The sequence below is a fragment of the Bombyx mori genome, chromosome 12 (assembly GCF_030269925.1).
Source record: "Bombyx mori chromosome 12, ASM3026992v2".
Classification (NCBI taxonomy): domain Eukaryota; kingdom Metazoa; phylum Arthropoda; class Insecta; order Lepidoptera; family Bombycidae; genus Bombyx; species Bombyx mori.
In genome coordinates, this window is record NC_085118.1 from 17,558,705 (window position 1) to 17,572,970 (window position 14,266).

A 14,266-nucleotide genomic window follows, 5' to 3' on the forward strand; every position below is an offset into this window, starting at 1 on the left:
AGGCCACACAGCGGCTACCAGCGCTGGCCGGTGCTGGCCGCGCTAGTACTCGGCGAACCCGGCGAAGGGCTCGTCGAGTAAATGAACCCACAGACACACTCCACTAAATTTCTCGCCGGATCTTCTCAGTGGGTCGCATTTCCGATCCAGTGGTAGATTCTGCGAAGCACTGCTGTTGCTAGGTTTCGTGTTAGCAATATCGTCAGGTCTAAGCCCCGTCAGGTGGACAAGGTGGATGGCGCACTTACGTCGTAGATGTCTATGGGCTCCAGTAACCACTTAACACCAGGTGGGCTGTGAGCTTGTCCACCCATCTAAGCAATAAAAAAAAAAGGTCACCCATTAGCTCGGTGACGCTAATATGGTCTCTCTAAACCATCAGCTTAGGTAGGAAAAAAAAAACTTCCCCCGTCTCACCCCCCCACCAGTACTACCAGTAGTACCTCTATTTTATAAATATTGCGGCTTCGGAAATGTAATCACAGAAAGTCGGCTGGTAGAGAAGACTAGGAGAGCACAATGAGCAATAGAAACTCACAATTTACTTCGCATCAAATGTCACGTAGTCTACAAACTAGTACGGAGAGAACTGACAAATAAAGGGAGTAAACGCTCACACGCGGGAGCTTACTGCGCAATTGGAAAGGGCAAATTGAAAAATGAATGTGCGCGCTGCGTCAAACGATTGTCTGGAACGTCCAGCAGGAATCAGGCACTAGGTCGCAGCAGAAATTAAACTGGCTATTTATTTTGTAAAGAACGGAAAGAGGTCGAAGGAGAGATAAACGGCGCGCGCGCATTACCGGCGCTTCCGGCGCGCGGTGCGCTCACAGACGCGCAGTCAGTCAGTCGCTGGGCGCGCGCGGACCGGCCAGCATGCGAGTACAGCTAGTGCCCGCCGCACTGGCGCTGATGGCGAGCGGCGCCGTGCTGTGGCCGCCGAGCCGCGCCTCGCTGCTGCCGCTCGACGCAGAGCACCTGCACGCCTCCGTCGGCGGGTACGCCGTCATGAACTGCCATCTCGACTTCCCCTTCGGACACGAAATCCCCTATCGACTCCAGTGGGACAAGGATGTGAGTTCATTCTTTACCCCTATCGTTTGATCGAACTTCTAGTCTTACCCAATACCTATCTACACGTTCAGAAAGTAAGCTATAAAGACAATTAAAAAGTAAAAACAATCAACAATCAACATAATATTTTTTATGTAATGCCTATTTCAAATAAATTTACCTAATTATACAATTAGGAAAGACGCGTATGTCGGTCCCGCTTAGTTCTCCCGGACCACATGGACAGCGGGAGGCCTAATTCGACGCATTTATTGATATTATTATTTTGCTACCGCCTTCGCGGTTACTCTTCGTTTCGCTGGACCGGTAGGCGAAGCTCACGGGTCTACTTGGCCTGAGAGAATTTGCTGCCATTTGCCCTAGCAAGAGCAGTACTTCGTTGAATTTCACGTCATTACGGATCCTCCCGATCCATTAACGGTGCTTTTAGGTTACAAGCACCGGCACCGTCCTCGTCGAAGGGCTGGCTCGACGAGCGAATTAACCCATAGACACAGCCCACTGAGTTTCTCGCCGGATCTTCTCAGTAGGTCGCGTTTCCGATCCGGTGGTAGATTCTGCGAAGCACTGCTCTTGCTAGGGTCAGTATTAGCATCACTCCGGTTGAATCTACTACCGGATCGGAATCGCGACCCGTTGAGTAAGTAGATCCGGTGCGGGATTTAGTTTTGTCTTTAGGTTAATTATTATGAAAAAAGTAAACTGGAACATCTAAATCTTGAATAATGTTTGTGACACGCGAAAACCATTCCCTTGTATTGAAGTGGCGTGCGTTGTGTGGATAATAACACACACGATCCAATTTCTGTACACCTACTTACGTACATACATTAACTGTATCCACTCGGCACATCGCTCGTTTTATTTGCAAATGAGCAGCCCAGTCTTTAACAACTTTTTTACAATTTAAGAAAGTAAATTGTGAATAGAGTAGGTACATGCTATATTTAGTTAGTTTGTTTCGCTAGTTCTTCTCAGGACTGGTCGGCGGTCGCTGGCCCTATTTGTCCGTGGTGGTAGTCTGTTGTGACACGATCGGTTGTTCTCAACCACAATTATTACTCACTAGCTATTGTCCGCGACTTCGTCCGCGTGGAATAGTTACTCTGGCATAATGCTAAATTTTACCCGCGACTTCATTTACGTAGAAAGTGAAAACATTTTTGAATAATAGAATGTTAAGGAGCAATTTAACTTGACTTGGACTTGAAAAAAAGAAGTTATCAATTCGACCATAATTTTTTTATCTATGTATGTTCACCGATTTTTCGAAAATACTTGAACCAATTCTGATAAAAAAAAACGTTTTTTTGTTCTTTTTTTTATCTTCCCGAATGGTCCTGTAATCATCAAGATCTGATGATGGGATCCTGGAGAAATCCAGAAAAATCTATAATTGTCAAAGCCTATCTTGAAGCAAATTGGGTGTTTCAATGTTGTAATGAATAACGTATTTGTTTGGATAGGGATTACTATAATCTTCATAAAAACATATTCACAAATAATGCTTTATTTTAGAACAAATTTGGTTAGCATAAGAAAAGTTATAGTGAGCCAACCTTAACATATAGACATATGCTGTCGCGGACTTTTTTTGAGATCTTTTAAAGGGGAGGAAGGAAGGGAACAATTCTGTAATACATTATTTTAGCGAAACTAACCGTTTCCGCAGCGCACGCAGCGGAAGCTCTCAATAAGGAAAAAAAAACCCGATTTTGAAACATTATTTATTGGTGCTCCACTTGTATTGTTCTTAGCGTGATGTTATGTAGCCTTCCTCAATAAATGGTCTATCTAACACTGAAATAATTTTTGAAATCGGACCAGTAGTTACTGAGATTAGCGCGTTCAAACAAACAAACAAACTCTTCAGCTTTATAATATTAAATATAGTATAGATTATATTTGTTATGTAGGTACCTACGTGAAATGTATTGATAACTAGCCAGCAGTTACTGTTCTAACTATAAGCGGTAACAATTATGTATTAAGTAGTTCTCCGTTATATTAAGGCAGCAGGTTTATTTTTTTTTATTGCTTAGATGGATGGACGAGCTCTCAGCCCACCTGGTGTTAAGTGGTTACTGGAGCCCATAGACATCTACAACGTAGATGCGCCACCCACCTCGAGATATAAGTTTTAAGATCTCAGTATAGTTACAACGACTGCCCCACCCTTCGAACCGAAACGCATTACTGCTTCACGGCGGAAATAGGCGGGGTGGTGGTGCCTACCCGTGCGGACTCACAAGAGGTATATAACTACTTGATGAAATTCAACAAATAGTCACTCTTATTTATAGCAGAAAAGCGGGCTAGTTTATTTATTAATGAATGTTCTTGAATAACGTAAAAAAGGTTTACATTCGTTGGACTTATAATAGTTAACTATTATAGTAATATGAACGTTAAGGAAACAGTTAATTTTAACTAATTATAATATTGTTGCCCCGATATATATAATTATATTAAAATAATTGGATAAGAGAATGAGTCGTGACAAACAGATTACCAAGGCGACAGGAAGACGACATTAATTAGCGCTTGATATTAACGCATTATACGAGTAGTATAGGACGGATTGTAGGTACGTGTCACACCGCGTGAGTATACCGCGGCCACCCCCGCCAGCCCCCGCCAGCACCCGGGGCTCCGCAGACACCGCCCGTCTTGATGACCGAGGTTGTATTGATCAAGTTTTGTTCCAGTGGGCAGTTCGAGTACCAGTACGGGGTGTATTTGGTTGTTCATTGTTGACTAACTGTATTTTTTTTTGTATCAAGTTGAATCCAGTGCGGTTCGAAGGTAATAAATACTCTACGGTTGTATATACCTGCGCCCGGTGTGAGACCGCAGAGCAAGTTCGGACGCAGGCCTCGCCTCATTGTGTGGTCGGACAATAGGCGGCGCTCCCGTCTTACATCATCCATCGGCAATCTGACCTCTGCTTCAAATGTACCTACATATTAACACAACATTTATTGTATACCTATAGGTAAAAATGTCACCAATACATATCTACAATACATATCTACTTGTAGAATATCAAACATGCTCCCTCTACTACCACTTCCAAAAATAAGACTACAGTTCTGAGAACAAAGATCGAAAGAAACTCAGCGGGTTAATAATTAAAACCGCTACCTATTATGGTTTAATTTCACCTTTTTTATTGTCAATATATTATTTCCGACGTTTAGAAAGTTGTACAGTTTTCGTGGTCACGGACAACTTAGTAGTTTTTTTTAAAATATATTTTCTTATTAGGTATGTGCATTTCTTATTTTACTTAAATATCGGAAAAACGGCATTATTAACACCATCGTCAGACATCATAGGGGCGAATAGGTGATCGACTTAAGAGAAATATTGAGTACACAAAACACGCTTGTTGTCTTAGAACAATTTAGCAATCTTCTCTTGACGTTAGCAAACGAAAGCAAATGACAGTTCCTGGGATGCTCCTCGATTGCCTAACACTTCTAGCACATTTCAGTTATTTGATTATTCGAACACAATTCGTTGATCTGGTAATATTCTAAAATATTACTTTCTTGTGTAATAATCAATATTATCGAAGAAATTGCATTATGTATTACGTATGTAGCTTTGTGCTACACGCCCTCGCGCCACCATGTCCAACTCTCCCTAAAGTCAACAGAGCAAGAAACTTGACGAGAGAATGGAAAATGAATACTTATTGCCACGGATGACGGACCTCAAGTAATGATAAAAAATTCAATCGACAACAAATTCGTTACCCCGCCCTTCTACAAATATTTGAATAAACGATCATCCAGGGATCGTCTCTGTACAAGGCGTAGGTCCAGCATGTGGTCGCGTGTGGTCAGCGCCGTGGGTCGCGGCGAAGTCGGCGAGAGGAAGTTCATCAAGTGGCTCTGCTTGGTCTATAAATAGTGAACGTCTAAATGTTGTTGTTCGTCTGAGTGGAGCGCCGCGGAGAGCGAGCGAGCTGGAGATCCGCATTGCATAATTAAGGTCGTCGCATTATCTCAGTTAACCGCAATGAGTGCTCCATTACAAGATGCTCTGCGACCCACACACGTGCGCCCCCTCCCCGCGTGCCTGCGCCGCGCCGTCGCTGGAGTGACGCGGGCGTCATCGGGCCTAGTCATCCTCGTGTCACTTGTCGCCCGCATCATCATCGTCTAATCAAACTTTCCCTGCTTCACGCTCGCATCAACCCACGCAACATAAGGCGCTTTACAGGAGCGTTGTTTGAGATTAAAACCTGCCGTTCATCGGAGTACTGAGGACTGATGCTGATGCCTCCTTCAGGTTTTAATTATAACTTGGAGACAAAAAATGTGCACAAAACATCCTAGTTGATTATTATTTCGATGGTGATATATTTAATAGTACTTTTTTTTCTTAAATCTATGTTTGAATTAATCTCTTTAACTTCAGTAGGTATACCAGTTACTAGCACGTGGTGTAGCTTACGACAGAGATAGCTTTGTCAAGTCAAGCTTTCGGAGAAATCATTCCGACAGGTCAAACTCTTTTATCATAATGAGGTGAAATATAGGCCGTATCACAGATCAGCCACGCGTCTTATACGGTCGAATGACGCGTGGAATGGTGCTACGCCCATCAGCTACCACTCTAGTACCGCTTACTGTCAGGTGGACAATGTGGCTCGCAAGGGCAGAAAATAAGATAAATAAGATTAATCGGATGAATGGGTCGCGGCGGAGCCCCGTTCGCGGTGGCGCTTGTGTCCTAGTCGCACGCAGCGGAGCAGACTTGTCGCTGCCGAGCGCTCGACGGAATGGACCATATTTTCAATACGCTTTTATTAGTTTCACCATTATCTATGCAACCTAATTATCACTAACTTTACGGCATCCGATTAACTTGAGAAAAAAGAAATTTGTAACTATTGGACAATTCTTGTTACTGATCAGTTAAATTGTAAATAAAGGTGTTAATATATTGAAAAACTGGTAAGTAATCTGTCGAATTGATCAGTGTGCCTACAACGTATCCACGTTTTGTTCAGGGAGAGACGATATTCTCGTGGTACAGCACGGAGGGTAGTGCGCAGACTGCGGACCGGTGGGGCGGGCGCGTGCGTCGCGTGGACGGGGAGGTGCTCGGCCTCGGGCGCGGCTCCATCAACGTGACGGCCGTGCGCGAGACCGACGCCGGCCTCTACCGCTGTCTCGTCCTCTTCCCCAACCGCACCCCGCCCGCGCGCAACAACGGGACCTACTACCGCCTCGAGGTGGACGGTGAGTCGATCGCGCTGCCAGCGCCCCTTCGCCTCAAGCACCGCGCCTCGACTGAGTCCGCTCCGCTCGTCAGGTGGGAACCTGATAGTCACGCCGCCCATGAACGTCACGGTGCTGGAGACCGAGCGCGCCGAGCTCGAGTGCCTACCCAAGGACCCGCAGTCGGCGGTCGAGTGGTACAGGCAGGGTGCCCTGCTGAACCAGCTGCCGGAGCTCGCGGCGCGCTCCGAGGTTGCTGCTAACGGCAGTCTCGTGGTGCGCGTCACGACCAGCTCCGATCCTGGCGAGTACGAGTGTCGTGTGAGCTCTCCCGACGGTCACATCCAAAGCGCCAGCGCCTTCCTCGATGTCCACTGTGAGTATTCAAACATATTTCACACACATTTCTGCATTGTCTTCATTTCGAATTCTTCTTTTGTTTAGACAAAGCCAAAGTAGTGTACTCACCGAAGGAACGGCATTTCCCGTTCGGCAAGCCGGCCAGTCTCGACTGCCACTTCAGTGCCAACCCTCCTTTGACGAACTTGCGCTGGGAAAAAGATGGATTTCTGTTCGATCCCTATAACGTCCAAGGTGTGTTCTACAGCAGGAATGGTAGTCTGCTCTTCAACCAAGTGAGTGTTTGTCGGGAATTGAGCACGATCTGTCCTGCTGGCACGAGTCTGCTGGTCTGTTTGACGTTGTGTTGCGGTCGCTGCAGGTGGACGAGACGCACGAGGGCGTGTACTCGTGCACTCCGTACAACGCGCTGGGCACGGAGGGCCCGTCCGCGGGCGTGAGGGTGCGCGTGCAACGACCGCCGGCGTTTGCCGCACGCCCTCTGCCCCTCTACGTGGCGCGCCTCGGGGCCACGCTCTCGCTGCCCTGCAAGGTGGCGGTCTATCAACACAACGACCCTCCGCTCCTCCGCTGGACTAGAGTCAGTCGCTTTATTTACACGGATGTGGTGTAAAGCTACTTTCTAAACGGAGTAGGTACTGATGATGAACATACTTGGTTCACAGAAAGACGGTAGCTCCCTGCCCGACGGCCGGCACTCGGTGGACGAGGGCAACCTGACCGTGGTGGACGTGGCGGAGGAGGACCGCGGAGTCTACGTGTGCACCGTCAGCAACGAGGCCGCCTCCGTGAGCGTGGAGACCGAACTCCTCGTCGAGAACGTGCCTCCTCGGGCCCCGTACAACCTAACCGCAGCGCCGTCCAACGACTCCATACATCTCACCTGGGTGCCCGGTCAGTCAGCCCTCAGACGCTCTCACTGATTCTACTCAATTATTTATGTATTTATTTAAAGTTCTCAACCACCATCGATCGGCATTTTACAAACCAATTATGTTGAATTTGTAAAAGACTCAGTGATATATCGTTGGAGGCGTATATAGTTCTCAAAATAGAAGTATGGCGAAAACATACATTCACTTATATTACTTAATTAAGTCTTATAGAACAAAAAAAAGAAGAGAGCAAAAAAAAAACACTTAAACTAAACACTAAATCTATATATACCTCTTCCTTCCTATTCGTACACTATTGACAGAGTGGTCGTGGTCATGCATCAGTCGGATCCTGCGATACCGATGCTCTCGCGATGCGACGCCATGTGGCACGGTGTTTCGCAGAGTGAGAGCAATCATTTATGTTGGAGTGAGTCACAGATTTTATGAGGTTGGTCCATTGTGTTGGAGATCGTCCGCGAGATCTTTTGCCCTCGAATTTCCCTTGCACCACCAACCGCTCAATGGAGTCCTCATTACGAGTGATGTGCCCGAAGAACTTGAGGATTCGTATTTGGACTATTGATGATAGTCTCACCTTGATGTTGAGCTCTTTCAGGATCGAAATGCTGGTACGGTGCGCGGTCCACGGAATTCTGAGGAGACGTGGAGACTATATATAGGTACCTATGCAAAGCAAATATATTAATGGACGTATGTTCATCTAAAATTATATATAAAGCTTTCTGAATCTTCAAAGGGTTTTATGTTTTAACATAACGGAACCAAATATCCGAACGTGCGATACCGCCCCCGCCGCGCCGCCCCCTACCCCCCGCTGAGACAGAGCCCTCGGCGCGCGCGACGACGACCGCCAAAATATAGTCAGTCTTAGTTTATCTGTACGGTTCTCAACTCATTTTGTATTTTATTTTATTTTAGTTATTGTGTCGCTTTTATATTAAAACCTCATACGAATCGATGTAAACATCATTTCCATATCTTCTTCGCAAACAGCACGGAACAACGAACTCACAAAAACTCACAAAACCCCCACCCGTCGGACTTTTAGTGTTAAATAATCTTTTTTTTGTTGCTTCTTATTTATTTATTATATTAGGGATTACTGGTGGTCCGGAGGCCTTTCCAGTTTCACCAGGACAGGTGGGCTAGCCAGGAGGAGTAGGATTAGCTAACAGCTACCCGAGCGCCTCCGAAGGAGACTTAAAAACTCAGAGCAGCTGCTTCGCGAATGAATCTACTACCGGAGTGGAATGGCGACCCGCTGAGAAGATCCGACGAGAAAGTCAGTAGGCCAACGTAGGGGGTAGGTTGCATGTCGAACTCTTTGCGGAGTTCGACAAGTATCGTTACCGGGGTCCCTAAGTCTGCTCCTAGTGTTAGAGCTGAAGGCCTCTAATGCAAGGGTTATTTATCTGACGTTGACAGGCTCCTGCGTGATCCGGGTTCTGTGAGTAGTCAGCGGCGGCAACGATAGCCTATGCCTATCTAACTATGAATTTGTATTTTTTTTGGACGTCTCGGAATATTTCTGTGTATGGAAATATTGAAGTAGTAAAGGAGAGCGGAACATCGGGTACAGTAGTGTTTCTGATCTGTTCGTCACAGGCCACAACGGTCTCGACGTCGACTACAACGTGTGGTACCGCGAGCGCACCGTCAGCGAGTGGCGCACCATGAAGATACTGACGCGGGGGCTGACCGAGGCGACGCTCGTCGGACTGCGCCCCGCCACCGAGTACGAGCTGCGGGTGCTCTCCCAGGACCTCATCGGAGACGGGCTCTTCAGCAAACCGATCTTCGTGCGAACCTTTGGTGAGAACCCCTATTAGACCAACAACCCTACGAATGACGTCGTCGATTGTAGCTCACTGATGTCGTTCCTCGTTGTAGGCTCCGAATTCAACGAAAAGTCCGAGTACGCTCCAGTGGCGGCCGTCACCGAGAGCTCGGGCACAGTACCCCTCGAGGGAGAAGAGTTGGAGGTGTCGGTGCGACTGATCGACGAGGGGGCGCTGGTCCGCTGGGCGCGCGACGTGGAGGACGACACGGGCTGCACGCTGCGCTGGTACCTCGACCAGGGCGCGCCGCGACTGCTCGCCACGCTGCGCACCCACGAGGACTACGCGCTCGGTGAGTCAACCTACGCGCGCCGGTACGTGAGCACGACAGCGCTCTTGTCGCGGCCGCCGCCAGCTGCCAGTCGTGGTGCGCTTATGTGCTACTTGTACCAACGCTAGCCCCGACATGTGCACACGGAAGAATTATATCTGTACGCAGTGAGTCCACTGAGTAGCATCAACTCGTTGAGTTTGACGCCGTCTTCGAGTCTACTCGGGTGTGCTGGTGAGCTGCTAGGTCGCCGGGACGAATGCATGGGTCCTTCGTGTTGTCGCTAAGCGTGTTGTTTGTCGTATTGCGTGCAGTGCGCGAGGTGGAGGAGGGCGCGCGGTACCGGGCGCGCGTGGAGTGCGCGAGCGGCGCGCGGGGCGGCGCGGGGCTGGCGGTGCCGCAGTACGCGCGGCTGCGGGGCGCGGCGCTGGGCTGCGCGGGCGGCGCCGTGCTGCTGGGGGCGGCGGCGCTGCTGCTGTACGCGTGCCGCCACCGCCTGTGCGCGCGCTGACCGGCCCCCTCGGCTCGCGCTGTGACTAACTTTCCATACAAATGTAAAACTTATAAAAACTAAGTTTACGTAGTGAATGATTTGTTTTTTTTTAATGTGTCAAACAAGTGTGGTAATTGAATGTTGAAAATGTGATTATTAAAATCAATAAATTCAGATATCGTATATTTTTCATTTTCATATTGCTAACCTGTAAAAATAAATCCAAATGCCTATAAATGAAATTCGTTTGGCGAAAGACCCGGTTAGCACCCAATCGGATGCTGCAAGCTTCACATTTCAATTCATCTAATCACGCTATTGTGCGGCGTATGCGTGCAACCTCATTGTCGAGAAGTAAGTACCTACTAGTTTTGCAGCATTCATACATACTAACCTACGAAACCACTTTTGAGAGAATCTCTTTTGTTGAAATATGACTCTGACGATGAACAGATAAACAGAACAAAAACAGAAAAAGAACCGCCTCGCCTACATACATATGTGTACGTAGGGCGCTCGATGCCTCCGATGCAACACCATATTATGTGTGTATAATATACATAACTAATGATGTAATAAGGAATTAAGTGGCTAAATTAACCGACACTCGAATGCGTTTCATTTCGCTCTGAAGCCAGGGAGCTCAAGGGAAGAATTTACAAAGCGATCATTAGAGCTGTCCTGCTGGATGGATCCGAGTGTTGCGCGACGAAAGTCAAGCACGAACGAGGAGTGCACGCGCCAGAGATGCGAATGTTGAGATGGATGTGTGGAGTGACAAGAATGGATAAGATAAGGAATGAGTATAGCAGAGGAAGTCTGAAAGTAGCCCCGGTAATCTACATATTAAAGAGCGGACGGTTAGCGTGGTATGGACATGTGATGCGTAGAGAGAAGATGCATGTGACTAGGAGATGCATGGAAATGGTAGTGCCCTTGCAGCAGTGGTAGAGGGAGAAGAGGTCGATCAAAGAAGACATGGATGGAGTGTGTGAATGACGATATGAGAGAGGGAGGAGTGAGTGTTGAGATGACGGCTGAGATGATAGAAGAGAATGGAAGAGAAAAATTAGCTGTGCCGAGCCCACCTAGTGAGATAAGGTGGAGAAAAAGAAGAAGAAGAACACGTTTTAGAGACACAGATACTGGCTGTTCATGACTCTCAAGTGCCTAAAACTTGCACTTACTCGCTCGTGCATCGCTCAAAGCTAACAAATAGTAGGTACAATGTGATGTACAGATCTGTATTGCAAAAAATTTTCCCCTTTACTGCGACGTGGGCGACATAGATATATTCTCAATGCCGCGTTTATAAGGTTATAAAATTGAAATTAAATTATGAAAGTAATGAAATTAAACAGATTTGGCAAGAAATCATCTTGGGAAAGTTACTTACAAGCGAAACCGCGGCCAGAAGAACATATATTAATAACTGTAATGCAGCTTTATTACGAATGTTTAATGATTTATTAAGTATATGATTTATTAAGTATATATGAATTAGTAGACAGTGTGGTAGAACGCAGAGTCTCCTTGCCACCCTCGGATGCGTTACCACCCGTCACCCCGATGGAAGTTAAAGACTTGATCAAAGACCTACGTCCTCGCAAGGCTCCCGGTTCCGACGGTATATCCAACCGCGTTATTAAACTTCTACCCGTCCAACTCATCGTGATGTTGGCATCTATTTTCAATGCCGCTATGGCGAACTGTATCTTTCCCGCGGTGTGGAAAGAAGCGGACGTTATCGGCATACATAAACCCGGTAAACCAAAAGATCATCCGACGAGCTACCGCCCGATTAGCCTCCTCATGTCTGTAGGCAAACTGTATGAGCGTCTGCTCTACAAACGCCTCAGAGACTTCGTCTCATCCAAGGGCATTCTCATCGATGAACAATTCGGATTCCGTACAAATCACTCATGCGTTCAACAGGTGCACCGCCTCACGGAGCACATTCTTGTGGGGCTTAATCGACCAAAACCGTTATACACGGGAGCTCTCTTCTTCGACGTCGCAAAAGCGTTCGACAAAGTCTGGCACAACGGTTTGATTTTCAAACTATTCAACATGGGCGTGCCGGATAGTCTCGTGCTCATCATACGGGACTTCTTGTCGAACCGCTCTTTTCGATATCGAGTCGAGGGAACCCGCTCCTCCCCATGACCTCTCACAGCTGGAGTCCCGCAAGGCTCTATCCTCTCACCCCTCCTATTTAGCTTATTCGTTAACGATATTCCCCGGTGGCCGCCGACCCATTTAGCTTACGTTACTTCGATAAGACTATGCGTCATGATAATCGCCTTATCGTTGCCGCCGCTGACTACTCCCCGAATCCTGATCACGCAGGAGCCAGTCACCGTCGACGCCCTAGACACGTCCTTACGGATCCATCAGATCCAATAACCTTTGCATTAGACGCCTTCAGCTCTAACACTAGGAGCAGGCTTAGGGACCCCGGTAACCGTACTCGTCGAACTCGACAAAGAGTTCGCCGTGCAACCTAACCCATGAATCAGCTCGCTGAGTTTCTCGCCGGATCTTCTCAGCGGGTCGCGATTCCGATCCGGTAGTAGATTCATTCGCGAAACAATTGCTCTTGAGTTGTTAGGTCTCCTTCGGAGGCGCTCGGGCAGTTGTTAGCAAAGCTTACCCCTCTTGGCTGAGCCTTTGCTCGCCCACCTGTCCTGGTGAAACTGGAAAGGCCTTAGGGTAACCACTTAACACTAGATGGGCCGAGAGGTCGTCCATTCATCTAATCAAACAAACTGTTAATTTGATGATATTATTTTTGTTGTATAGACGGGTGAACAAGCTCGCGGCCTCTATGGTTGTAAAGAAAGAAACGTTGTAAGTGCTATAGCTCACAAATATCATAATACGAATGTCGTCAACGCTACACTTTCAGACATGAGAATGAGTTTCAATAATATATCATATATATATATATATTAAAGATAAATGAAAAGATTGTAGGATGTAAATATATATATATATATATTAGAGCACAACGGCCTTTCTGACCTTCAAGGCAGAACGCATTAACGAACGCTTCGCGGAAGTAGAAGGAGGCTTCAGAAATAAACAAGATGGTTGTCCCTTCCGGGCGAACTCACGGCACGCCCCACCGGCAGCAGCGTGACATGAGTTGCTTCAAATGATTACCGGTGGATAATTCTGTTCCTTGTAGTCCAAGATGAGTGTCTCGCAGTGCTTCGCAAGAACACACGTGCCGTTGTAGCCGTCGCGCTGACACGGGGAGCCTGCCAAACAACGTGTCACTATACAATGCGTATTTGAACCACACGAGACTGCACTTAATGCGGGAGTATACAGGGTTTGAAATAAAGATACACCTCGTTGGATTAGAACAACTGCGGGGTTGGAATGCGATGCCGCTATTCGATTGCTATTACTTAATGCCTTCTTGAGTTTATAGGTACCTATATAAGCATTTCTTTAGCTACATTGAATATAGCAAATTATAGCTTTGATGCTGAAGGCGCCATGGTTACTGCGATACTGTGGATTTCGCGACACTAATTTTTTAACGAAATTACTCACGCATATATCGAAACTACTTTCGTGAAACTGAGCTCAACATGCATGACACTAATTTCGTAATGTAAACTCCGCATTACTGTACGCCAGTTGCGCAGCGCCGCGCCGGTCTACGTGAAAGCACAAAGGCAATAAAGGGCGTTTTCATTTTATTATAGATGTAACCCAAAAATATATACGTATATTATTTGGATTTTAATCAAATCCTATAAACTGTTTAGTTAGTGCTTAGTACCACTAGACTAGAGCGCGTTCAGATACTTTGATTTGTGCAGACCCCATGTGCTCCTTGGCTCTAACCGAAATGTATCTCTTAGTGTGTCCTGTGTGTGAGAGTCTACAGCCACAGCACAGCTCGTAGCCGCACGCCTCAATATGTCGACAGTCTAGTGTGGACTTGCCCCTTGGCGTACGACAGGAACACTGGAACCCGTCCCACTGTGGCTGGTTTTGATTTGTGATGATGGCGACCAGGGAACTCCAAATTGTTCATACTTAAAACCCGCTTCATTTTTGACGTCTAAGTTACATTAAAT

At 47.0% G+C, this 14,266-nt stretch overlaps 1 protein-coding gene across 1 annotated transcript; it reads left to right on the forward strand.

Moving 5' to 3' along the window:
• The first annotated feature begins 108 nt into the window (after positions 1 to 108).
• LOC134198670 (protein borderless) lies at positions 109 to 10,354 on the forward strand. Its single transcript, XM_062671593.1, has 9 exons — positions 109 to 1,074; positions 6,098 to 6,329; positions 6,403 to 6,684; positions 6,753 to 6,943; positions 7,030 to 7,248; positions 7,334 to 7,562; positions 9,173 to 9,379; positions 9,458 to 9,697; positions 9,991 to 10,354. The coding sequence occupies exons 1-9, from the start codon at positions 877 to 879 to the stop codon at positions 10,185 to 10,187; spliced, it is 1,995 nt and encodes a 664-aa protein (XP_062527577.1). The 5' UTR covers positions 109 to 876; the 3' UTR covers positions 10,188 to 10,354.
• Positions 10,355 to 14,266: the final 3,912 nt, after the last annotated feature.

What these genes read in the sequence shown, in the direction of transcription:
- LOC134198670 (XM_062671593.1), top strand. Translation starts at nt 877, where the DNA reads ATGCGAGTACAGCTAGTGCCCGCCGCACTGGCGCTGATGGCGAGCGGC. An exon ending in GACTCCAGTGGGACAAGGAT is followed by an intron (nt 1,075 to 6,097) that starts GTGAGTTCATTC and finishes CGTTTTGTTCAG; the next exon opens with GGAGAGACGATATTCTCGTG. An exon ending in GATCTTCGTGCGAACCTTTG is followed by an intron (nt 9,380 to 9,457) that starts GTGAGAACCCCT and finishes TCCTCGTTGTAG; the next exon opens with GCTCCGAATTCAACGAAAAG.